Source organism: Lagopus leucura, unplaced genomic scaffold (assembly GCF_019238085.1).
Source record: "Lagopus leucura isolate 7727_CA_CO unplaced genomic scaffold, USGS_WTPT01 Super-Scaffold_760, whole genome shotgun sequence".
NCBI lineage: Eukaryota > Metazoa > Chordata > Aves > Galliformes > Phasianidae > Lagopus > Lagopus leucura.
This window is the reverse complement of record NW_024962257.1, coordinates 13,398,317-13,423,244: the sequence shown is the minus strand read 5'-3', so window position 1 is coordinate 13,423,244 and position 24,928 is coordinate 13,398,317. Positions and strand designations below refer to the sequence as shown.

The following is a 24,928-nucleotide window of genomic DNA, read 5'->3' as shown; positions in this document are numbered from 1 at the left end:
CTTCCCCAGGCAGGCTTTTACGTTAGCTCAGGTCTTTCCAGGCTGCAGCCGCTATCTGATTTCCCCCCGGCTCCCTCCCAGACTCAGCAATATTACACTTAAGCTGTTAAAACAAGCGTGGCCAGTCTGGTACGAAGTGGAAAATCTGATCCTGGGGCAGCGAGAGGGCAGGGGGAGAGGGAGGTCATGGGGAGGTGGGCTGAGAGCAGGACAGGGTGGGGGGCTCACCATGGCTGGGGCTGCACAGCCTCACCGCCTCCCCGCGGCCATCAAAGCCACTCCATGGGTCTGGATTCAGCAGGTCGTGCCCAGCTTGGGACACAACCTCCTCCTCCTCCTCCCCAGCATCTCCCCCAAAAAGAGATACGACTCCTGCACCTCCTGCTTGGCAGTTCAAAACAAAAAAAGGCTTTAATTTATACAAAACAAACCCATGTATAATCAGTTGAACAACACTGACTGACTGTACAAAGGAATACAAAAATAAAAGGACAGTCCAAAAAAACCCCTCAGGAATGGTACAAGTGGTGGGGAGCAGCTACAGACTAGTGTTGACATCAGATGCAAGAACCTCTTTTCCTTTTAAATTAAAAAACAATAACAATAAACGGCCGAACAAACACTCCGGGTCCATCTTCCCTTCTCCTTCCAGATGGGATCTTCTCGACTTACAGGAACAAAAAGAACATCAGCTTCGGGCAAAAGGAGCAGGAGGCGGCACAGGGACCGAAGCAGAACCGAGCAGAGGTGTGTGAGGGCAGGGATCCCGGGTGCCTGCAGGCAGGAGGCGGCCACGAGCGCCCCTCTCAGCGCCGGTGCGTCACCTGTCGGCTGTATGTCCCCAGCCTGCCAGGCTGCAGAGCCAGCGATTGTCTTCTGCCTTGTGTTAAGTGATGGCGAACAGGTGCCGGCCGTCTCAGACAGGTTCTGGAAATCCCTCGGACTCCGTGCCGAAATCGGCGCTGCTTTGCTCTCGAGCCAAATCAGCACTACAAAGGATTCTTCTCCTCGCCTCGGCAAGGGCTTGAATTCTCTCCTCGCTCATTTGAGCCGGGCAATAAAGCGTGCCAGGGCCAAGCCCTGAACGCCCCCCCCCCCCGGCACCAGGCTTTGTTTTGCAGGGGGCTGCGTGCACCGAGGGGCATCAGCTCGGCAGCATCGCTGCGGCTTCATCCTGCCCCGCAGTGCGAGAGGGGCCCCGAGCCGCTGGCTGCGGGACAGAGACAGCAGCGCTGCTCTGCTGCACGCGGATGGCTCCCAGTGCTCGCGGCGTGGCTGTCCCAGGGAATCCATTGGCACCGCTCAGTAACGCTGCCAGCCCCCAGCCTGGCAGCGTTTCAGTCTCCAGGTGAACCGGCAGCACAAACAAGACGCTGCCGTGGGATGAAGCCGCAGACGCGCAGGCCCTTGCTTGACATCCCCCACACCCCGCACATCTCAGTGCAGCACGCGTCCTCCAAAGCACCGCCGCAGTCCCGCACCGCTGAGCCCTGGGCTCCCTCCTGTTTCCTGCCGCAGCCCTGAGCTGAGCACCACCCCCACGGGACATGCAGCCCCGCTCCAGCTCCTTCACGCTCCAGCAGGAAAAGCCGCTCGGTCCCTTCCCACCTTCATCCAGGAGGAGCCGGAGCTCGGCGGGATGCCTTCGGGAAAGCAGAGCAGGAGGCCAGGGCGCGGGGCCGACACGGGGTGGCAGTGCGAGGATCCAGGAGCGCACAGAGCGCGGCACGGCGGAGGTGGGGCTCCGGAAGGGATGGCAGAGACTTGCACTGACGCAGGACGGTCCACGTCTTCCCTCTGCTCTGGACTCGGCTCCTCGGTCCCTGCTGGCTCTGCGTCCTCGTGCTGAATGAGGCACCTGCGGGGCTTGGAGCCGCCGCTGCCTCGCATCAACCCCACACCTCCGCCTCTCCGCTCTGCCCCTCAGCTCTGCTTCGACCCCAGCCTGCCCCCGGCGCTCACACTTCATGGAATGATCAAAGTAAAGCAGCTTGGGGGGTCTGGAATGCACCGATGGTTCCTTCCTTCTGTATATGCAGCATTCAAAAAACCTCCTATCGACCCATGAGGTGGGTCAGAGTCCCTCACAGCATTTGTGTACTCTCATCTTCACGTCCTCCACTTTGCCCCTCTGGCTGCCACTGGTTAAATTAATCCCCTGCTTTATTTACATGGCTGCATAAAATTTTCCCTGACTGCTTCTTAAAAAAAACACCTTACAAAACAAGTGATATATATATATATATAATATATATATATGTATAATATTTACATAAAGAAAGGCAGAAGGCAAGCAGACTGCTTCCTTCAGCCTCCTCATGGCCAACTCCTGCCTTTTTCAGTTCAGCTTTCTTTTTTTTTGGCAACAGCAGGTTAACATCTTGGTGAAAACGGTCACTTATTTCCCTCTCCCCCCCCTCCCTTCTCTTTTTTAGCTTTGTTTTTTAATTCCTCAACTACATCCAACAGCCACTATTGCACCAGCAATTCGCTCAGGACTCCAAGAGTTAAAGCCGCAGCACAGATTCTCCTTGCCTACTCCCTTAAGCCTCTCAATCTGCCATTAAATCCATTTCTCCATCAAAACGGGATGAGCTTTTTTTCCCCCCCTTTCTCTCCCCTTCCCCAACCCGGCAGCTGCTGAATTTTCCACCCCAGGCCGAGAGGTGAAGCCCAAAGCATTCCCAGAGGGTCACCTGGCAGAGTCCTCTCCCCCCTGCAGCCAGCAGCACGCTTCACACCCGGGGCCAAAGCAGAGCACATCCCTGATGCCTGCGTGCAGCGCGGGGAAAGCAGCCGAGGCCCATCCTAAAGGATCCTTGGAAAGGGTGCAGTGTGCAAACATCTGTACATGGGTGTGCGGGAGCACACGGAGCTCACGGCGCCCGTCCTGCTAAGAGATCTTGCAGTTGTTGCGTGAGCAGTTCTGGGGGGGGCTCTGGGGCGGCCGAATGGATTTGGATCTCTTCAGGCTGTTGCCTTTGCTGCTGCTGCCTCCCCCGCTGCTGGCCAGGGAGTAGGAGCGGCCGTGCATCATCACCGCGTTCATCCCATTGGCCATGGAGAAGGATTTCAGGTGGCTCTTGATGGTGACGGGCAGCGGCAGCTTGTCGATGAGGTGCACGGGGGTGCAGGAAACGATGGCTCGGCAGCACAGGTCCTGCAGGCTGAACACTGCGGGGAGGAGAGAGCGGACAGTCAGGGCCGACACGGCGCAAGGCTGCCTTCTTCCTACACCTCTTTATGCCGTGCAGCTCTTGCTGGTCAGGGGAGAAGAGCTAATGGCAACTCCACCGGAGCCCTGAGCAGAGGCACGGAATCATTTGTGTTGGAAGAGACCTTTCAAGATCATCTGGTCCGGCTGCCCTGCAACGAACAGGGACACCTACAGCTCCATCAGGTGGCTCCAGCCTGACCCCGAGCATCTCCAGGGACAGGGCACCACCAGCTCTCTGTGCAACCTGCATCAGTGCTTCACCAAATTACATTTGTTAGAACAACAACCTGGGAATAAAGGCCTCCCAGGCTGCAGCTGAGCACTGCAAGCCAGCACAAGTCTGCAAGACATCAGCTTTGGTGCCAGCACTGGGCTCAGGCAGCACTGTCTCTGCTTGGTGCAGCCCTGCTCATGGTCCCACTTCCCAGTCACCATTTGGCCCCAAGGAGAGGTCTGGGAAGGAGGCAACGTGGCCAGCCCTGCTGCAGGGCAGCCTTGCCTGGGACCTGCTCAGTGAGGAGCAGCTGCAGGGACGGCTCTTTGCAGGGTGCTCACAGTAATGAACATCCCTTCAAGCCAGGAGAAGGCTTGCCAGCATGCTCTTAGCTCAGCTGAGCCACATGAATGAGCTGTGGGAAGCCCGTGGGATGGGATTTCCCCGCAGCCGGCCACAGGAGGGCACACGTTCACCTCCAGCTGCTCACTGCTCCCAAGCAGCAAGCAAAGCTGCCTCCAGTCCTAAAGATTCTGGCAGAGCATTTGGCCAGCAGGGCCAGCACACAGGATCTGCTCTTGCTCACTGGAACAGAGTACCCAGACAAAGAAAGGTCACCCGGATGGGAGTGTGAAACTCCTGCTGCCCAGCCTGTCAGTCAGACATGCTGCTACCCCCAGCTAGGAACAGGGGATCCCAAGACTGTTTTGCTTCAAATTCAATGGGCTGAGACATAAGGCAGGCTCTGTTCATGCCACAGAATGTGGACCTGGGTATATATGGAATACCTCAACTCACTGCTCCAAGCCTACAGCAGGGATGGGGTTTAGCCCCATTCAGCTCCTTGCCCTGGGCTCACCCTGCCTCCCTATCTCTCTGGAACAGGAGATACAGGCTCAGACAAGGCTAAGGACAGAGGTGCTTACGCTTGGTGCATCCCACACACACAATCATCTGATTGAAGTGCTTTCAAGTTGTGAGCTTAATTGCCTTTAGCTTTACCTAGAGTAAATGCAGAGGTGTAAGGATGTCCCAGAGCAGTTCAGAGCCTAGACATGCTGAACTGCCCTCTGGAGCTGCACCAGTACGGGCAGCTTGCTCTGGCTCAGCTCTCCTGACTCGAGGCTGTTCGCCAGGGCAGGCGCTCTCAGATCCCACAGGTATGAGCACACAGACACACAGACACACGGACACACACAGACACACGGACACACACAGACACACACAACCCCATCTGGGCGCTCCCTCTGCTCCAGCCCACACACAGCTCCCTTTTCTCACTTCCCACCTCGGTTGGGCCTCCAGATCTTCTCCATGCCGTGCCGCATGAGGACGATACGGGACAGCTCTGTGAAGGACTCGATGACGTTGAAGTTGCACAGTGGGCTGACCTCAAAGAACGTCATGCAGTTCTTCTCAGCGTACGCCCGCGCCTGCTCTGTGGGCACCTGTCGTTTGAAGGCCAGGTGAAGTCTGTTTCCCACCAGGATCCGGGGCACCCCTGGGGCATGCTGCAAAAAGAAAAACAGATGTGGAAAAATAATCATGGCTTGTCTTTAGTGAGGGCAGCCAGCCCTGCCTAACTTCAATGGAGGTGAAGAGCAAGAGAGAGTAGAAGCTGCTCTGATGCTGAGCAGTCAGAGCTACATAAACGAGGACAATTCGTTTTCTCCTCTCTACAGTTCACTTGATAGGGAACCACAGCACAACCACTCCTGTTCCCGTATCAGAGGTGGCCCCAGCCTGGATTTTGTGACCTGTGCACTTTGGTGCCACATTTATCTCCCCGGCCTCCCCTCAGTGTGCTTGGCCCCTGGGCCAGAAGGGCCAGCAGCCCCAGTGTGAAGGGATGGTGTTTGGTAGGAAGCCAGCACGCCCCTGGGCCCTTCATGCAGCTCACCTCATCTATTTCCTTTATCCATCGATCTATACCATCAAAGGACCAGCGGTTGGTGATGTCATACACCAGGAGAATTCCCTGATGGAAGAAAACGTGCAGTCACCAGGTTGCATATGAGGCAAACTAAAAGGGAGATTCACCCAGAAGACCGCTTCTAGACCCAAAAACTGAAAGGCTCAAAGAATGTTCCTCCAGTTGCATTATTTATGTGCTTGATAGGGATAAAATTGATGCAGCAGGTCTATCATAGAATGGCCTGGGTCACAGAACACAGTGCTCATCCAGTTCCAACCCCTGCTGTGTGCAGGTCACCAACCAGCAGCCCAGGCTGCCCAGAGCCACATCCAGCCTGGTCTTGAATGCCTGCAGGGCTGGGGCATCCACAGCCTCCTTGGGCAACCTGTGCCAATGCCTCACCACCCTCTGGGGGAAAAACTTCCTCCTAATATCCAACCTAAACCTCCCCTGTCTCAGTTTAAAACCATTCCCCCTTGTTCTGTAAACTCAGATCTGTTGGGGAGGATTTTGCTCCTATTTCCAACAAGTGATCGACTCTGGAAAAGACGCCAGTTCTGTTTTGGTCAGGGGGTTTCCAAAGAACCGCCTCAGTGACTCTGCATCCAGAGGAGCAGGGCTGTGCTTTGTGCATTCCTCCTGCACAAACCTGATGGCCACTGCTCAGCCCCGTGAGCGAGCCAGAAGTGCTTCTGGGGACAGATCCAGCTCACGTGGAAGGCAGCTGGACTGAGCTGAGAGCAAAGCAAACAGCCCAAGCCTGACTGCAGGGTGTCACAGGGCAGGCAGCTGGGCAGAGCCAGTCCTCCTGGAATCAGGAACCCGCAGGGAACAGCCAGCCCTACAGCAAGTCCTGGTGCAAAGGAGATCTTATGGTGACAAAATTGAGAACTACCTGCTACCAGGAGAGAGACATCACTAAAATAAAGTGCATTCTGTGGGGAAAAAAAAAAGACAGGACTGGGGGGGAACCTCTACTTTCCTCATTTGTTCTGCCTGTTTTGACTTCCAACTTCCAAAGCTGCACATGTAAACGAATGATAATCAGGAAATAACAGAGGAAGAGGTTTGAGGACCTCCTTCCAAGACAAACTGCCAGGGCATTCAATAGGCCCTACTTGCTTTTCTTCTGGACTGACAAGTTCCTTGAGCCAACAGAAACAGACCCAAGAGCTGGTTTGTGAGGACAGCTTCTGCCAGAACCACGCTCTCAGAGCAGCGTGGCTTTAAGCTTGCTGGCAGCTGCAGCCTGGATCTGCTTTGCAGAGCAATCAGGATAAAACATCAGCAAAACCACAACCCCAAGTTCTCAGGATCCAAGTGGAAGGTCAAGATCACGCTCTCTAACTCTACACTGCCTGCCAGCACAGCTTCCCAAGTCATAACACAACTCCACACACACACTTTGAGTTCAGATTGTCAAGCAAAGCTTCCCAAGAGCAGACACCAAGGCCACACTGCCCAGTGCCCCAATCCTGTCTCCATCCTCCCCAGCTGGGGCAAATGGGAGGAAGCAGCTCCACGTGGGGCTCAGCCAGGGGACCTTGTGCTTCTCCCAGGCAGCACAGGTGTGCTCCAGACACTGCCTCCCAAATGAACATCGCTGTTTTCTCCCCTGCAAAGAACAGCTTGCAGACACACACGCACACAGGGAGCTGGCTCCAGCTCTGCAGACAGCTCTGAGGAAGAGCTGTTGGCTTTTTTGTTTCTTCCAGGTTTATAAAGAAAAAAGATTCCTGTGGATTAGCATGTGCAGAATTGTGATCAACCAGACAGATGAACAGATTCCCATCTGCAGCCTAAAACCTTCTTTAAGTGCCCCGATGGCTCTCAACACCTCAATATCTCCATACCTCTCAGTATTTAGCATCACAAGACACCTTGTGAGAGCACCTGAGCTGAGCAGCCTCTCCCCAGCCTGCCCCTAGGTGGGTGGGAGAAGACTTTATCCCCCAGCACTGTCCTGGGATTTTTCACAGTTCATTTTCAAAGTCCATTTCCAGCCTGCTTTTGTTCCACACTTCTGGGATTGGTGCAAGCCTGAGCTCCCAGTGACAGATTTCCACGTGAGTGCATCACGCAGTGAACAAAGAACAGGGATAATCTGTTATTGTACCCAGCAGCACACGTGGACCCTTACACTGCCAGAAGTCAGGCTTGTTTACAGCAGGAGCTCACACAAAGTCCTGTCCACATAATCAAAGAGAATCAAACCACATCTCTGTCTGGCTTAAGCACCTGCAGCAAGCAGATCTGCAAGCTTTGAAAGGTGGCAGAAGCAGCGTGCTTGAAAACAAGCGCTCCCACCACTGCCACAAACCTCGGCACGCAGAGGACAGGGCAGCCAGGAGAGCCTCACTTGCTGCTACTGTGCACTGATGGAACAAAGCTGTTGGTTGCTGAGGAAGCCTGGAAGAACCCCCAGACTGGACTTTTGCAGCCCGCAGGACTAAGTAAGCCACAAACAAAGACAGCAAGGAGAACACCATGTCCCTTCTCCAGCTGGCACCTGGGACCTTGGCCCAGGGCACTGCTCCCTGCTGCCAAAGCATTTCCCAACGGCGTAACACATGGGGGGTTATTTATCACTGAGCTGGCAGTAAGCACTGTCACAAGCAGAGCTGACTCCTCCAGCAGCTGGATGCCCTCAGAATGACCAGAGGCAGGTAGAGTGTTTGCAGCACCCTGAAAGCTGCACAGCCTGCATCTCAGAGCCTGCTGAGCTGCCAAAAAGCCCACAGCTTTCTGCGTGCTGAGAAGCCCTGAGTGGGACAGACAGCAACCACTCAAACCTGCTGCCAAAGCAGAACTCAACAACACTCATTGTTCTGTTAGGGCTGCAGCCTTGCTGTAAGATGGGAGCGTTCCTCAATGTCATTTTGACTTTCTGTAGGTAGTCTGTAACCATTCCTGAAGGACTTCTTCTGTCACACTGCCTGGAGAGCTGGGACTTGTCTGCATTGGTTGAAAGAGGTCCCCTCATTAGAAGCCAGCTCACCAGGGACAGCAAGGCTACTCTGAGATGTTTCCAACAGGGCGACATTCCTCCCCAACAAGAAAACCACACAGCTCCAGAGCCAGAAGCCTGAACAGCAGCATGGAACCCTGGGCAAGGCACCAAGGTGCTCAGAAAGAATCCTGCAGCCCAGGTTGAGAAAAAGCACAAAGCTCTGCTGTGTCAGAAAGGAAAGCTCACAAGGTCTGGCTCCTACCCGGGGACCACTTTTTCATTTAGCAAGGGTTTAACTTCAGGAGATTAAATTCTTATCATTCCATTCAAAAAGCAACGAGGTGGGAAGGGGAGCCAGGTGTGCTTCCCTTACTTGCAGATGCTTTTCCCCCAGCAGCTGTTCTGTGTATTTTCCTAAGCTCTCTCCACTCATGTACATGTACCCCTTCTCAGCCAGCTCCAGCAAGGGCCAGGCCATGGCACCTGAGCACCTCCTGCTCTCCCAGCAGCCTCACAGCTCTCTGGAAACCCAGCTCTCACTGAGTTAGTCCTTGTTATTCTTTAAAGGAAGCCCAGCCCAGAAGCCCCATCTCAGCTCAATAAAAGCCTTCTGCTTGTTTCCAGCATGAAGGTGTTCATGGCTGGTTTACAACAAGCTGTTCTTGCACAAATATCATGCTGCACTTTAAGCAGAGTTTAATCCCTCTTGCATCTCTTTGCTCTTCCTGAGCTCCTGGTTTGTTAGGTTAGAAAAAGCTGTTTCTCTTGCTTCCAACAGTGCTTGCATCAGGCTTCCCACAGAACTCCTGAAGTCTGAGGACACCAAAAGAGAAGAGAGGAAAGCAGAGTGCTGAAGCACAGAAACTCAGCCCAACACACAGCATCGAGCACGTCTGGAAGAAACAAGGGAACTCAGGAACACTTCATGCCTTCCTCACCACCCAGACCACACTGGGTTGAGCTGTCTTTATGCTATCAATAAAACTGTGTTACCAACTACTAGGTGGCAGCTTGCTCCCAGAGGAAGGGCAGCTCTGCCCAGCTTTGACAGTACTTATTTCCAGCATGCAGAAGCCAACAACTATTCAAGCCTGTTCCTGCAGCAGAGATCTTCATCATTCAAATCTAACATCCCTCTTGCATTGGTTAACCATGAAGAGTTTGAATTAGCATACTTTCTGCTTTCAGAAGATGTGGAGGTTATTTCAGAGACACTTGCATTGCTGCTCATTCAGGAGCACTGCTGGGATGCCACATGGGAGCCAACCACCTGAAGCTGTACTTCAGACCTGGAGAGAACTGCACCAGGGCTGCAGCTCTCAGCCTTCAGAAGGCACCCGCTCCCTCTTCGCTGTGCAGCACTCCTCACAAGAACATCTTTGAGCAGGCAGTGGAGATGTTTCACTTGGGAGCTCTCTCTTCTTCAGGCAGGCTTGCTGCTTCTGGCTGTTTTGCAGTTACAAAGGGTAAAGACTGGTTGTTGTTGGGACCAAGGCATCACAACAGTTCTCTGCAACAGGGATTCATGGCACAGACAAAAGACAGACCCTGAGAAAGAAGCATAAGCTGCACTCTGTTGCCTAAGTGAAGTGCATACTCCAGCACTCAGCAATAGACCATTCATGTTACAGGTGCCTCTGCCAAGCTGGCTGATCACATTTACTTGAATGCCTGTCCAAGTGTTTCCTTGAGGACGGTGTGCAGGTAAGATGGACAAGGCAAAAAAACCTTCCCCACTGTACAGTGAGAGTTCCTAAAGCAATGCTGATGAATAAAGCAGAAGGGTAAGATGTTACCTCTAAACCAAACACGATCAAGAACCTCATTACAAGGAAGGAAGGTAAAAGAAAGCAGTTTCAGATGTGCTGTGTGCAGAAGACAGGCTGCAGGAACCCAACAGATGCACTCCCAGTGCCTTACAGCTCTGCTTCAGTTGCTAAACAGACACATATCTTGATCCGTCTGAACATTCTCACCACCGTTTCTTTCACCTTTCCCATCTGTCCCAGTTCATCACACGGCAGCCACAAGTTCTGGCACACACTGTGCAGGCTCTGCTGGTTGGAGCCCTATGCAGACACTGTGCTTGCTGCTGCCTGTTTGATTTGGGCATTTGACAGCAAGGTCTCAGGAAGACTGCCCAAAGCCAAGCCGTGTGGCAACCAGAAAACCACAGTGCCCCATTGCTTGCTTATAAGGGAAAGGACACCACCTCAAGCATGCAGGTTGCATTAGGACTGGAGCTCTGTACAGTTCTCTGAAATACAGTGTGAGCAGGGTGAAGTTCTGTGTAAAGTAGAAGGACTTTTGCCAAACTTTCTGAATAAGAAAAGAAAGGCAATCACTGTAGTTCTTTTAACTTAATGAGATTTTTATTTTTTTTTTAAGCTAATGATCCTTTATCTGGAGGGACTCTGGGATGTTACTCAAAGGATGACTATTAATACATCAAAAAAGCACTGTTAAATAGCATTTCTTTCAGAAGACCAAAAGATTTTACTAGCCATTCACCATCTAGATGCTATTCTGGAACAAGGCCCAAAGGAGAAGCTCAAAATTTAACTCTCTGTTTCATGTTTTAAGGAACTTAGTTTAAGATCCAAGTGAGCTGCTTTAGTTTCAAGCCTGCACCGAAAGTACAAGCAGGAGCCACCTTATTTTTGGAACTGATTTGGTGGCAATACAGAGGAAGAACTCCATTGGGAAAGCTGGTGTTGTTTTGAAACATACCTGATAAGCCTCTGAAATTAGGAGCCCCCACACTAAAGCTAAGGCAGATCTCAGGTTAGAATTGCCTCATTCTCTGTAATTCCAACTTCTCAACCCTCGTCTAGAAACAACAGGCAGTAATCCATTACAGAACGTCCCAGCAGCAGCCCAGGAGTGTCACTCACTCCTCTGTCTCCTATCATACCATAAAACAAGAAAACCAGAGCACAGGAAGACCTGTGGTGCCTCTCGGTATTTCACAGATCCCATCCTTTTGATGCTTGATTTGCCTCAGAGCTTTTTGCTACGGCATGAAGGATTGTTACAGCCCAAAGAAAACGACTGGCTCCTGTCAAACACGGGACAGCAGTGCTCACCTGGGCTCCTCTGGAGTACGACCTGAAAATGGTGCAAAATCTGCCTTGCCCCGACGTGTCCCTGAAACAAAGAAAACCTGTGAAAGGTAGGAAGAAACAAATCCCAGACTCCACATCTCCCACTGAGCTACAAATGGGAAAAGTGGCACCTTACAAGAAAGGGAAACACAAAATAGAAGGAGCGTATGCAATCACATAGGGCAGAGAGATAAATGAGCTGTTTGCTAGAAAAATGAGGACACCAGTTCCTGAGAGAGCAGGATTCTAATTAAACCATGAAATCATACACCCTTAGAGTCAGTCTCTGAGGCTGAGAATGTGTCATTCATTCCCAGTGTAACAGTTCACACAGAACACTAATATTCCACTTATTTCATACACGCCTTGGTAGACAAGTTAGCTTTCATGTTTCAGGACCTGTGTCACTCCCTACTCGATCCAGCTGAAGCACAACAGGGGCAGGCTATTCCTCCTGCACTGTTGGGGCATCTTCTTAGCAGTTTATATCTCAGAGCAGGACCAGATGGGCTCCAGCTCTTCTTCCAGTGCTGACAGGTAAGGAAGGGTCACCTCTCAGTGCAGTGCTCTCACTTCTCCACCCCAGTGCCAGGGATACACCCTGCTCTCCAGGCACTGACTGTATGGTGACCAAGTCATGGACAAATCCAGGCTTCCGTAGGAACTGAGGGCTTTGTCCTCCTAATTCTATTTGTTTCCAACTCTAGGATTTCAGTGGAGCCCAGTATTACCTTCAAAACAGTATCACTCCCTTAGAGCTGTATGGGAATGGAGTCAGCTGTGGTGGAGAAAGGCTGAAATGGAATCACTTTGGCAAAGGACAGCATGCTGCTGCTGCTCTGTCACAGAAAGGGGTCTCATTCACTAGGATAACTTACTGGGTAGAGGAGCTACCAAGCCTCAGCATACAGCCAGGGATGCTCTGCACTGGCCATGTTGTGGTGCAGCTCAGAAGCCAAACTCACCAGAGCTCCAGCTTGACCCTTCTGCCGTCCAGCAGGATGGTAGTAGTCTTGTAGTCAATTCCTAAAGAGAAAAGAACAGGGGTCAAACAGGCAGGGAGGTGGTGATGCTGAGAAGCCTGCCCAGAGAACGCAGCTGCTGCTTTCTGACTGCAAGGACAAAAGGAGTGAAGAACTACAAGGCATGCACACCTGCTATGCTTGCTAATAGAAACATGCAAATTAAACTGTTTACTTCATTAAACAAGGAAAGTCTCAAACTCGGCGATGGAAGAACTGACTCAATGTGAATGTATTCTGGAAGAACGTTACTTTTTCTATGACCATCCTCTACACTCATCCTTGAGGGCACAGCAGCACACAGCAGCCCGTACTGCAGAGCAACGCAGGGCAGTCAATGTGAGCGTTGGGTTCCAGTGAGAGAGAAGCCCAGAAACCCTCAGTTACAAGCCCCACCACGGCACGGCCATGCTCCATCACCTCTGTATTTCATTTTCCATCCTCTCAGCAGAGGAGCAATGTGAGGGGTTTCACATTAGGGCCACGTGTGTCTGCGAATCAGGCTGATGCAACTTCAGGAGGTTCCTCCAGCAGCTCAGCTGCTGAGCAGGCAGGGGCAGAGCAGGCAGAAGGCACTCCTTCCTCAACAACAGCTGAGAAAACAGCACGGACAACTGCTTCCCATAGGGCCCCAGCTCCAGAGCAGCAGAAGACCCCGAAATTGCAGTCACATGAGGAGTGCCCAGCACCCTCAGACACAGATTTTGTGCGCAGCCACCCTTCCTGCAGCTTCCCTGCAAGCTCCTGTACATCTGGTTGATCTCTACCACTTGCTGCACCCACTGCAGAGCATGAAGTAATTTACAGCCATCTGTAGCAATGCCAAGTAACTTCCCTCCGATTGCATCAGCTTCATTCTCTCCTCCAGCTACTAGATATCAAACTCTGAACATGTATTAAAAACTCACTGCTGAGTAACCACCTGTATGTCCCTTCTGCAACAACACTGCCCTGAAAACCAAACAGACAAGTTTGTCAATAAGGCAAATGGATTTTTGTCTGAGTCATCAGCAGGAGCTCCCTGTTAGAGAGAAACAAATTAGATTTCAGTCTTCGCAGGGTGCTATAAAAAGCAATCAAGATAATTATCTTAAATTCCAACTATTTCCAGTGCTTTATCACAGAAAATAGATAGTTTACTTTTTATCATCCTCCAGAGACGAGTGGTTTGTATTTATTTGCTTGGCAGATATAAAACCCGCATCCCTGAGGATAGCAAGCAGCAGTGAGCCTGCTCCATGCCCACGAGAGAGCAGAACATCCCTGTGAATCCTCTTAGCTCCCAAAGCGGGGCAAAGAGGCATCAACATCCAGCACCTCGTGCTCACAGCACACAAAGGAGGGCACAAGGGCTGGGTTTCACACTCTGGGAGCTGCCAGTCCCCTGGTCCATGCACAGCTCCTCCTGCACATCGCAGCTGGAAGAGCAGTGGCCTTTGGGGATGGCACCGCTGAAGGACTGCGATGAAATCAGCCTGAGGAAGCTGTGTGCACCCAAGCAAAAAGCAAAGCTGTTTTGTCTTTTTATTCTAGGCTACAATCAGCATTTAAACACACGTGGTAAAGTAAGCTGGAAACTAGCGATGCCTTCCAGGCTGGATGTGGCTCTGGGCAGCCTGGTCTGGTGGCTGTGACCCTGCATATAGCAGTGGGGCTGAAACTAGATGATCCTTGTGGTCCTTTTCAACCCATCCTGTGATTCTTTTGTGTCCAATCCGCATACACTCACATTTGAATTAAGGGCTAAATGTACAAGTTACTTTGAGCAAATACCTCCACCTACAAGCTCAGTGGTGAGAACTGTGCAGCTGCAACATCTGTGACAGCTTCAGCTCTGCTTCCCCTCTGCATGCACACAGTGCATCAGGCCAGCTCAAAGGGACCCTTCCATTAAAGCTTGCACCTAACTGTTCTGGGGAGGGATCTGTCCTGCACTGGCTCGGTGCTCAGAGCAGGAAGCAGATCCTATGTGACACAAGCCAAACCCATGTGCTGCTGCCCTGCCAGCCACAGCCATCCCTGAACTCAGTGCAGCACTGAGGGGGATGCAGAGCAGGGCTGCCCCTACCTGGCCCTGCCCGAGGCGCTGCTGTGCAGCCTAGGCTGGAGCTCAGCTCCTTGTCCCAGAGCTGCTGCCTGGCCGGGCACAGCAGCCACTAGATGTCATCGTCGCCCAGAGCGCTGCTGGCAGTCTGACGCTCCCAGCCAGCCACGCTGTACCACAGATTTTTATTTATTTATTTTATTCCATTTTGGGCAGCTCAGAAACTGATAAACTCAGCAAAGGTGTTAAATTTTCCTTCCTGTATTCATCAGTGGTTTCCCCAACCCGAGCATCATCTCAGCTGGCAGCTGCATACGGCTCATTTCAGGACTGCCATTTCAGCTCCTCCAGCAGGGATGCACAGCCACAACCCCACACCACAGCCCTGCAGCTCCTGCAGCTTTCCTGGCCCCTCTGCCACCCGCCTGGCCCCCCAGACACACAGCCCTGCAGGAGGCAAGCAGCCCTGCTGAAAGCTCAGCAGCTATCAGCCCATCTCTCTTGACCAACACCAAGCATGATGTAACCAAACTAGCGACGCTCGGTGAACAAGTCGGGGCTGTTCCCTGTGATTTAGCATTCAGTCCAACCCCTCTGCTATTCTTCTTCAGGCTCCTGCTTATGCTGATGCCAACATGACCCCACTGTTGGAGCTGCCAGCCGACCTGGCACGCAGCAACCTGTTGTCACCACGGCTGGGGACAGACACCCCGCTCCCCTCCCAGGGCCGGGCTTCACGCACGAGCACCATAATCATTCCTGGGCAAAGCTCCAGGGCATCCCAACCTTTATCCCTTCTGCCAGGCAATATATGGGAAACCTGCCCACCAGCCACTTTCCCATGGGAATGGGCAGGGTGTACATAGGAATCTCTGACCGATTCCAAATTACTCATGCCAACACAGGATGCTTCACATCAATGCCCGCTGAAACAAGACTCGGACGAGTTAAAATTCGAGCTTTCAGCTGTGAGATTACATCTGATGTAACCAGGAAAAGCAAAACCCCGCCAAGAAGTGACACTTTTCTTCCAGCACTCGACAGCACTTCGTGATGGGGCTGCCAGCCTCCTTCCCCTGGGAACTCACTGCCCTGCAGGACGTGTCCCGACACCATCACTGAGCACTGGGCACCCTCTGCACAGCAGCAGCATGCCAAAAGCCAAAGTCAGAGCAGGGCTGGTGGACAAGCAGGCACAGGGGCTGAGAAGTCACTGGAAAAGGCAGAAAGATAACAGGGATGTGTACTTCATGCTGCTCTCGAGCTGTACCTCATGCAGTTCTTGAGATCTTCCCTTCAAATGATGAAGATGTTGAGAAAATTGCTTCAAATGTTGAAGCGACCAATGCTCTGTACTGCTGTAAGCACAGTGGTTCTTTATGTAAGTTCCTGCTCTGGAAAACAGGAGTTTTGCAGTTGTAGGCTCTCAAGGCTGACCCTGCCACAATCTCCTGCACACATCTCCTGTCCTTACAAAGCAGGATCTGCACAAACTCTTCTCAATTTTCCCACAAAGCAATCAGAACAGCACACAGATTATTTTCTCCTTTGGATTTCCGAGACAATCCTCAGCAGGTGTTGGGATGAAAACGAGTCCAGCACTCCTTCAGCAGAGGCAGTGTGGCAGCTGCCAGAGCCAACAGTGCATTTTAGGTCTCTGAGTACCATCCTCCCTGAGAGAGGCTCTGATAAGCCAACATGTTTGCCCTACAGGGGGGCAAACACACAGGGAGCTGCCATGGCAGAGGGGAGGGAGAGCTGCCCCCATTGCAACAAACTGCCCACAGGGTCCCCAGGACTTTTCTCCATATCAGCACTGCACCAGGCTGGCAGCAGCTCCAGCCTCTGCCTGTCATGTCTCAAAACAAACAACCAAACACAAATGTAGTTCATATATGAATCAGGAGCAAAGGGCATTCCAGGTGACATCCAAAAATCCCTTCCCAAAGGAAAGGAAAAAATGTGGTGCATTCAAGTGAGACACTGGCATAGTTACAGATAGTTTCTGTCCTAGTGCCACTCTGCTTATCCCTTACAGTGGATGCAAATCAGAGCAACCCTTTTGCTGCTTCAGTCACTGCTAGGGTTTGCAGGGCTTAGTTTTGGGGCCAGTTCTCTTTGATGTCTTCTTCAACTTGGATCCAGGGCTGGAAGACACACTGAGTCAGTTTGCAGAAGACATTGAACTGGGAAGAGCTGCTGCTTCCCTGGAGGGAGGAAAAGCATTGCAGAGAGATCTTAACAGATTAGAGGGATGTGTATTGGCAGCCACATGAGGAATAACAGGAGCAGTGCTGGATTCTGCACTGGGATGGGGCAGCCCTGGGCACTGAGTGGGGACACGATGCTGAGATGCAGCCCCAGGAGAGGCACCTCAAAGCAAGGCCAGGAGCCCACTTCTATTTGAGACAGGGCAGCTTTGCCATCAGTACAAGCAAAGCCAATGTGCCACAGCTGTCTAACTGAAAACATTCAGTTTCCACCCAGACATTCTGTTCTCTTACAGGTCATCAGCTCTGCCAAGTCCAGAGGAAGGCCTGGGTCCACATTACCAGGTATTTACTAAGGTAAACAGGCTCATGTTGCCAGCATCTGATGGCAGGAGGGATGGGATCCTTCTCAAGCCCCACCACTCTCCTACAGCAGCAACACCAGGGACACCTGAATTCACCTCTGCAAGGACTCCAGCCTGACCTGGCAGCCCGCACACCCCTGCCCTCCTTCCCCACTCACCCTGTGCGCTGCTGGAGAATGATGCGGCACGCACCGAGCAGCAAACCCCCACAGAGCAGGCCTTAGTCCCCACTGGGGAGCAGAGAGAACAGGCTTAGTGCCACCCTGGCCAGAGAAAAAGGAAGGAAGAAAAGCAAAGCTGGAACCTGAAATAGAGAACACTTCCAAGATTCAGCCGCCTCCAATTTCAGTGTCCTCAGGTAACCGGAGCCGGTTGCAACACGCAGCGTTCAACAAGATGCTTGGGAAAAAGCAGAGCAGGTCTCTGAGCATATGGCAAATAAATAACTGGAAAAACGTGAAGACACACTGTGACTGCAGAGCAGGAGAACGTCGGGGTAAGGAACAAACCTTGTTTCTCCTCACAGCGGGGCAGCAACGAACACCTCACAGTCAGCGTGGTGCACTGCAGACTGCAGCAAATGTGAGGCACGAGAGTCAGGGAAATCCGTACTCAACAGACGAGGAAGGATCAGCAGTCACAGCATCCCGTGCAGCTGCACTTGTGGCAGTGAGAGCAATCACATAAAGACGTACACGTCAAGAAACACTCCAGGGCGAGCCAATGGAACAAGTCATCTTTTGTTCCCTTCTTTAGAAAGAAGATGTTCAGAAAAAAATCTTCAGTAAAGTTTCTTAATCAGAAGGACTTTGAGAGGTGCAGCTAAGCAGAGAGGGATAATACCATCGGTTGCTAACCTACAACATCAAAATAATACTGCGGAGCCCAGCAAGAACACCATAATTAATACTGAAGTTTTCAGTCCCAGCCCAGGTGCTGCTGGGGAGCAGAACCAAGCCTGGCACTGCTCTGTGTTCCGGTACAGCCAGAGAGATGGTTAGAAATGCTGTCAGTTTCATCTGACAGCAGGATAAAGTGAGCTCACCGACCTGAGACCAACACAGGCAAAAATGGAGTGGCCTGCTGATGGAAAGCACCCAACGCACCCGCACACACCTGGGAGGTGCAGTCAGCCTCTGTGCTGGAAATGCTTCCCTGTGTGTGCCAGACAAGCTGCTGGAAGCTCCCTCCCTCTCCTCCATGCAGAGCTTGTGCAAACATTTCAGGTAGACGAACAGAGAAGAGACAAGCAGGTTATTAAAGCTAAGCAAAAAGCAGTGCAGCGAGCAGCACGTCTGATGGGCTCCGTTTGTAACGGCATTCCTGTGCTCTTCAGCACAGCCTGAAGCAGCCAGAGCAGAAACTCATTTATCCCAAACGTCAGCAATAACTGAGAAGTGCTCAAAGACAACCTCTTACCCTGCCAAGTCCCTGGGTGTTACAGATGTTAACAAGAAGTTTCTCAGCCATGACTGACGTGGCTGGGTTTTAACATCTCACCCGGGCAGCACACAGAGAGCAGACATGCAGCTCCAGCCAGCACACCTCGCCTGGCTGAGCTTTCATGGGGATGAGACCTGCTCACAACAGGGCTTGTGCCCTGCTGGGAAGGCTGAGCACCAGGAGTTTATCACCAAACCTCTCCTGGGCAGAGGGCAGCGCCGGGACCAGCACTGAACCAACTCTGTGCTGCCTGTAAGTGGTGTTAAATCATTCAGAGAAAGGTGGTACGAGCACATAAGCAGTAGCTGATGAAAAAAAAGCGAATTTTAATCTGTCCAAATAACGAGTGATGAAGTCATCCGACCTTAAAAAGCGTGTGCAACAGCACATTAACAGCAGCAATTGAGCTCGTCAGCTCAGAGCTGTAAGCCACAGAAAAGTCCCTTCCAAACAACACATGAGCTCATCAGCTTGAGTCATGCATTCAATTACCTACTCCTCACATAGACAAATAACAAATTATCTTCATCAGCAACGGGGGTCAACAAAACATATGGCTTTGAACAAAGATGGCTTCATCTCAGGTCTGTGCCTTTTGGCACTAACACACCTCGCAGCATTGCTTTGTTGCTGTCAGCACGGTGATAAAGTTCCTGAACAGCAGTGCTGCAGAACAGCCCAGGCTGGCGACTGCAGGGGTGGAGCAGAAGGCCACAAAGCAGCACTCCTACTGCTGTGCTGCAGTGTGGTGTGATGGGAAGCTACCTTCAGAACAGGCACCAGAGGTCTCTGCTCCCAGCAAACACCCTGATCAGCACTGCTCCATGCAGGGCACAAGGGGCCATTTGCTCCAGCCTTCATCATCTCCTCCTCACAGCAGCAATCCAAGCCCTACTCCTGCTGCACAACCCGATGCGAAGCGACTCAGCTCTGAGCGCATCACAGCTGGGATGGGAGACTCACAAGAATGTTTCCCAAGTGCTTTGTTCCCAAGCATCCAGCTATCGACTCCAAGGTAGCCAGAACCTCAGACCAGAAATTGCTTGTTTATAGCCAGCCAAAAGCAAAATGTGTATTCACTCCCTGCAGGATGCCCAGCCCTGCTGAGTGCTTCGCCTGCCAGCTGCTGCTCCGCGTCCCAGCGGTGCTTTGGCAGCACTGGATACCCACAGAGGAACTGTTCCATGCTGAGGATGACATCTGTATCTGAAATCTGCATTTGGAGCTAGAAGCAAATCTGTTCCTGGAACTCCAGCCATTTCAGTGGGCACCCGGCAAGCTGCTGAAACAGCCACAAGACAGTCCAGAACTGGGAATGTTAAGTGGATTTGTTCTTTAGAAGAACATCAAGATTGAATTTATGCACAGAAGCTTCTACAAACAAAAGAGTTTCTTCATCCTCGGCAGTTCTGATGTCCATAAAAACCATACAGCTGCACCCAGAAACAAAGGCAGCCAGTGAGGATGCATGGCAGGGCACCGTAACAATCAGCATTGTTGCTGGGTCACCATACAAATACCAAGATGCACTCGGAGACAAAAACAACAACAAAAAAATCATTGAAAAAGAGCTAAGTTATTGTGTGAAATACCTTCAGTACACTGCCCTCCCAGTGCTTAATGCGGGCACCTCCTGACACCACGTGCATGGACTCCTTGCTCCTGTGCCTGATGCAGGTTCTGCCTGTTGAATGGACCCACTGCAAGTCCACACAGCAGTGCTGCCTGCTGTCCTAATGGGGAGGGAGAGAAGAAGTCCAGAAGGGTACAGCCACGTGCAAGGGAGCACTCCTCACCAGCAGGACCCCCATGTGAGCAAACTCAGTCCCAGAACTGCTGTCACAGCCTTAGTGCTACTGCACCCCTGAAGGATCGCGCAGACCTCTGATGCTCCCCATGGGATGGGGCTCTCAGCACAACAGTGCGGGCGAGCTGAGATCTCATATCAGAGCTTCCTTGCTCCTCCTCAGCCCCAAATCAAATAGAAAGCTGTACAGCATAATACAGCACCCTGCTTGCCAGGCCTGGGCTGTCAGAGGGCAAGGAGGTGAGAGCAAAGCAAGGCTGTAAATCCTTGGCTCGGAAAGCTAAGCTCGTAGTGCAGCTGTTTGTGAGTGCACAGAGAGATGCTCTGCTCTTCAGTGAGAGGGAGGGAAGGAAGGAGCTGCTGAGGAGAGCATGCCAGGGAACAGCTGGAAACTGGAGCTGAGGGAGATGGGGCAGAGAAGGAAATTTTATGTGGGCTTTCCTACGTGGTTTAGATAGGAAAAATAGACACCATCAGAAGCAGACTCATCTTGGAATCGGGTAAAATGGAAACAGAAAGAAGAAACAACCCTAAAAACAACAAAGAGAAACCTTTAACTCAATTCATTAGAAGAGCATTCTAGCCATTCCAGATTTACAGTGCTAGGCTCACATCACCCTGGGGGCTTGAGGTTCAGAGTCCCCTACCAGCAAAGCTCTTATTCAGGGTAAGGAAGTGCTCAGCTCCCCTCCCCAGGAGGGCACCTGGAAGGTGACACACATCACCCAATGCACTGAGCACCCCCTATCCTGACTTAAAAGACAGCAGAAGACATCCAGACCTGCTTGGGACTTGGGCCTGTTTGGGCTCTAAAGCCACAGCCGGGCAGTCCCACAACAGAGACAGAGGATCAATGCAGTACATCCAGAATTATTATCATTATACAACAAAGGGAAAGAAATAAAGGAGAGAGAAACAAAAGATGCTGGAATTGTTTCCAAGCCACAGCCTGCTCCAGAGAGATCAGTTTTGCATCCCTGATGACACGGAAAGAACCATCCCTGAAGGACACGGGTGCAGGCGCTGGCAGACACACTGACCTGGCTCACACACACTCCCCACTCTTCCATAGCTGGAAGAGATTTCCAGCAGCACGGCTGACCTGAAGCTTTCCCTGCAGGCTGATCCCACACAGGAAGACAATAGCAAGTCTCCATTTAGAATGCTTTGCCTCAACACAGCTCCCATCAGAGTGCTAAAACCTCAAAATAAACCACGATTCCAGTTACTACAGAGACCTGTCACTGCAGCAGCACTGCCCCAGCCAGAGCTCTTACCCAGCACAGCCACAGCCAGAACTGATTGTCATGTGCTGAGGAGGGGAAGGTGAAGTGCTGCCAGAGATGCACGGAGTCCTGCCGTGCCATAAGCTGCACAGGTAGAACAGATGTTTGTAGCAGCCCCTGGGTGATGTTCCTGGTCACACACTGGTGGCTGAGGGTTGGGGTGAACTGCTGGGGGTGAGAAAGCAACTGCTGGAGAGAAAGGGTGAAGACAACAGCAGTGGGAGCTCCGAATTCAGACAACTGCACAAAGAGCAGCAGAGGAGAGCACATCCAAGGAGGTGGCTGCTGAGGAAACAATGTTATCTGCGGGTAAACAGCACTTAATAAGGGGGAAACAAGGGGCACAGTCACATTGCAGAGGGGTGGTCACAACAGGACGGGGCCATCAGTGCTGCTCCAAGCACTGCCTGAGAGCAGAGCAGACGTAAGGAAGCCGTGAGGAGGATAGCTTAACGTGAACTGAGAGAAACAACATCTATCTATCCCCCTTCCAATCAAAGCCATCTGTTCAGAAACACACTCCATTCTGTCCTGAGCACACATTTCAGCTCTCCTACAGGAGAAGCAGCAGGTGAGGGGGCAGCCCTCTCCCAAAGCAGCGTGCAGCCATGCAAGGATCAGCAAAGAGCACACAAGGCATCCACATCAGAGTGGCAGAGCCTGCCTTGGCCTCTTCCTGCTGCACGGCACCCAGGGAAGCAACGTGCAGCAACTCCACGTGAGTCACACTGCTGCCTCCTGCAGCAAGCCACCCAACGAGCTGGGCAGGATTGCTCTGGGGTAAGCGTGCTGACAGCCAGCTGTTCCAGAAAGGCTGTGACACAGCACTCAGCAGGCAATGGGTCCTGCTGTGATGAGCACCAGGCTGCACAGGGATGGCTCTGTGGGAAGTTTGAGGGAGAAAGCTGGGAACATCCTCCTCCAAAGAGCAGCACAAACGCTAACTTGAGGCCTTTTGAAACTGTCTTTTGAAAGACAACTTTAACTCCACCTCAGTTCCAAACTCTCCCAGCCTGGGGATGGCAACATCCAGCTGCATGGCACGAGTAGTGCTCCCAAGGGACAGATCCACTCTTTGCAGGGAGCACAGTTGACTTGGTGCTCCCTGAGACCCACAGCCTCAGCAGCTTCAGCATCAACCTGGTGAGAAACTCAGGTAGCAGCTGAAATTCAAACCTTTGATCCAAAGAGCCATTTTTAAGCCTCCAGAAGCTCTGCATTGAGGGTCTGATGCAGCACAAGGTACCAAGCTACACAAATGCAATGAGAAGGGACGCTCTGCTCCTGGGGTCCTGAATGAGAACAGACAGAAGGATCTATGATGCTTTAGAAATACACATCACAGAGTTCCAGGCTTTCAGGAGCAAGCAGTGGTTCCTCACCAAGTAGATGCTGACAAAACGTGCCCCAGTCACAGGATCAACCTCAAGCAAACTCCACTTCACACTGACACTGACTGATGGCAAGCTTTGCCATTGGGACAGAAGAAACAAGTTGTGGGTGATCTGTTTTTTCAGATTAGGATGTGGGGTGGGGGGATGGTCAGAGAGGGAAGGAGGAGGACTGATGAGAGTGAAGCTTACAAAGAGAACCCTTCCACAGTGCTGTCGATGTGGTTTCAGGACAGCATTAAGCAGACGATATGGAGGAGGCCAAGCACTAACACCAAGTGCCTTCACACCTGGGATGCTCTATGGGGCACAGCTGCACACAGCACAGAGACCTGCTCCTTCAGTGCATCCCCAGCACTCCAAGACTGATGCCATCCAATTGCCAAGGCCATCAGGGATAGCTCAGGATCAAACTCTCTCCAATTTCAAAGCTGCTCCATCCGATCACAGGCTCAGCAGAAGCAATAGAAGCAGAGACTATCAAAGCACATATTAGTGTGAAAAAACAACCAAACAAAAAACCAACAGCATGTGACTCAATTCCCTAACTAGGAACGGGCTCATTTGCTTACAGAAAAGGAAGGTTCTGAAGACATTAGCTGACTGAGATCTCTTTTTTCTAGAAAGAGACGGTGTTACTTTGCTGTTACAAAGTAGTGGGTGCAGAGAGGCTCCCTTCTCAGCCATAGCTGTCACAGTGTTGGGTTCCACACGTGTATCAAAGAACACACACTCACTTCCCAACCACCCTCATTACTCCTGCCTCATCAGCACCTGAACAACAGCCAAAAACATCCACAGCATAACACGACCACAATGCCAACAGCCCACTTCACCCTTCGATCCGCCCTGCTCAGTAAGCCTCATTCCCAGGGAGCAGCTCCATCGCTCCCACCACGGGGTTCTTTAGGGATGGGAACTCTCTATGGGGAAGCTTAAAAGCACCGAGCAGCTCCTCAAAGCCAAACCACAGCCACACATCCCCACGGATGAGCGGTACCACAGCCTTCTGCTTCCAGAATTTGTTACTCTAATCTCATAGCCCGCCCGAGCTCTGAGTCACTGCCTCCTTGGAGGTACCAGGTGTGCACTTCCATCACTCCTGCAGTGCTGCTGGCAGCTCTGAGGGCTGAGTGCACCATGCCTTTACATCAAAGCCTGCTTCAGTTCCAAGCCCTGAGAAGCACCCGGCTCTCTCAGGCTGCCGTTCACTGAGAAAACCGAGCACCAACTGCTCCAACCATCAGGTCAGCTGCGGGGATGGCGAAGGATCTGCATTGCATGGCTTCTATTGAGCCCCCGGGGCCGTTATTTTGCGCTGAGGCCAGAGAGAAGGATGACAGATTGAACGCCACTCCAGGACCCGCACCCTGCCGGGCTGTGCTATGCTTTAACTGCAGCGCGGGGCTGCAGGAAATAGCACAGTGCCACTCCTCGGCTTTTAATCACGGTCTTGTGACACTACAGTTAATAGCCTGCCGTGGGCTCCATCACACACCTCGACGTTGGTAGGAGGCGGACAAACGAAGCAGCAGCACACGGAGCCCAGCAGCTCCTCTCTGCAAATAACACTCCCGTTCTTTTGTTACAGACCCGCTTCCTCGCAGCGCGGCTCGGCACGCAGCAGGCAGTGAATGGGGCAGAGCCGCGGGGACGGCACCGGGCGGCCACACCGGGCGCCAGGCGGCCCACGACGGACCCCCGCAGCCCCCGCAGCGCCGACCCCCCCCCAACGCCTCCCCCTTACCGTTGCTGTAGGCGTACGGGGACTCGGACGCGCCGTCCTGGAGGCTCTCCAGGATCTCCCCTTTGCCCACGTCGCTGTCTCCCACCAGCAGGAACTTGAGGAGGTAATCGTAGCTTTTCACCGGGCTGCCCTGCGTGCCCATCCTCGCTCCCCAGCCGCATTCCAGGCGCCGCCGGGCCGACGGCCGCCCTCAGGTCCTCCCGCGGGGCTCAG

At 52.3% G+C, this 24,928-nt stretch overlaps 1 protein-coding gene across 1 annotated transcript; it reads right to left on the bottom strand.

Annotated features, from left to right (window-relative positions):
* Positions 1-385: 385 nt before the first annotated feature.
* On the bottom strand, positions 386-24,928 carry RAB40C (RAB40C, member RAS oncogene family). Its single transcript, XM_042864432.1, has 6 exons — positions 24,716-24,928; positions 12,366-12,426; positions 11,383-11,443; positions 5,332-5,409; positions 4,720-4,942; positions 386-3,174 (listed from the first exon to the last, which is right to left on the bottom strand). The coding sequence occupies exons 1-6, from the start codon at positions 24,855-24,857 to the stop codon at positions 2,894-2,896; spliced, it is 846 nt and encodes a 281-aa protein (XP_042720366.1). The 5' UTR covers positions 24,858-24,928; the 3' UTR covers positions 386-2,893.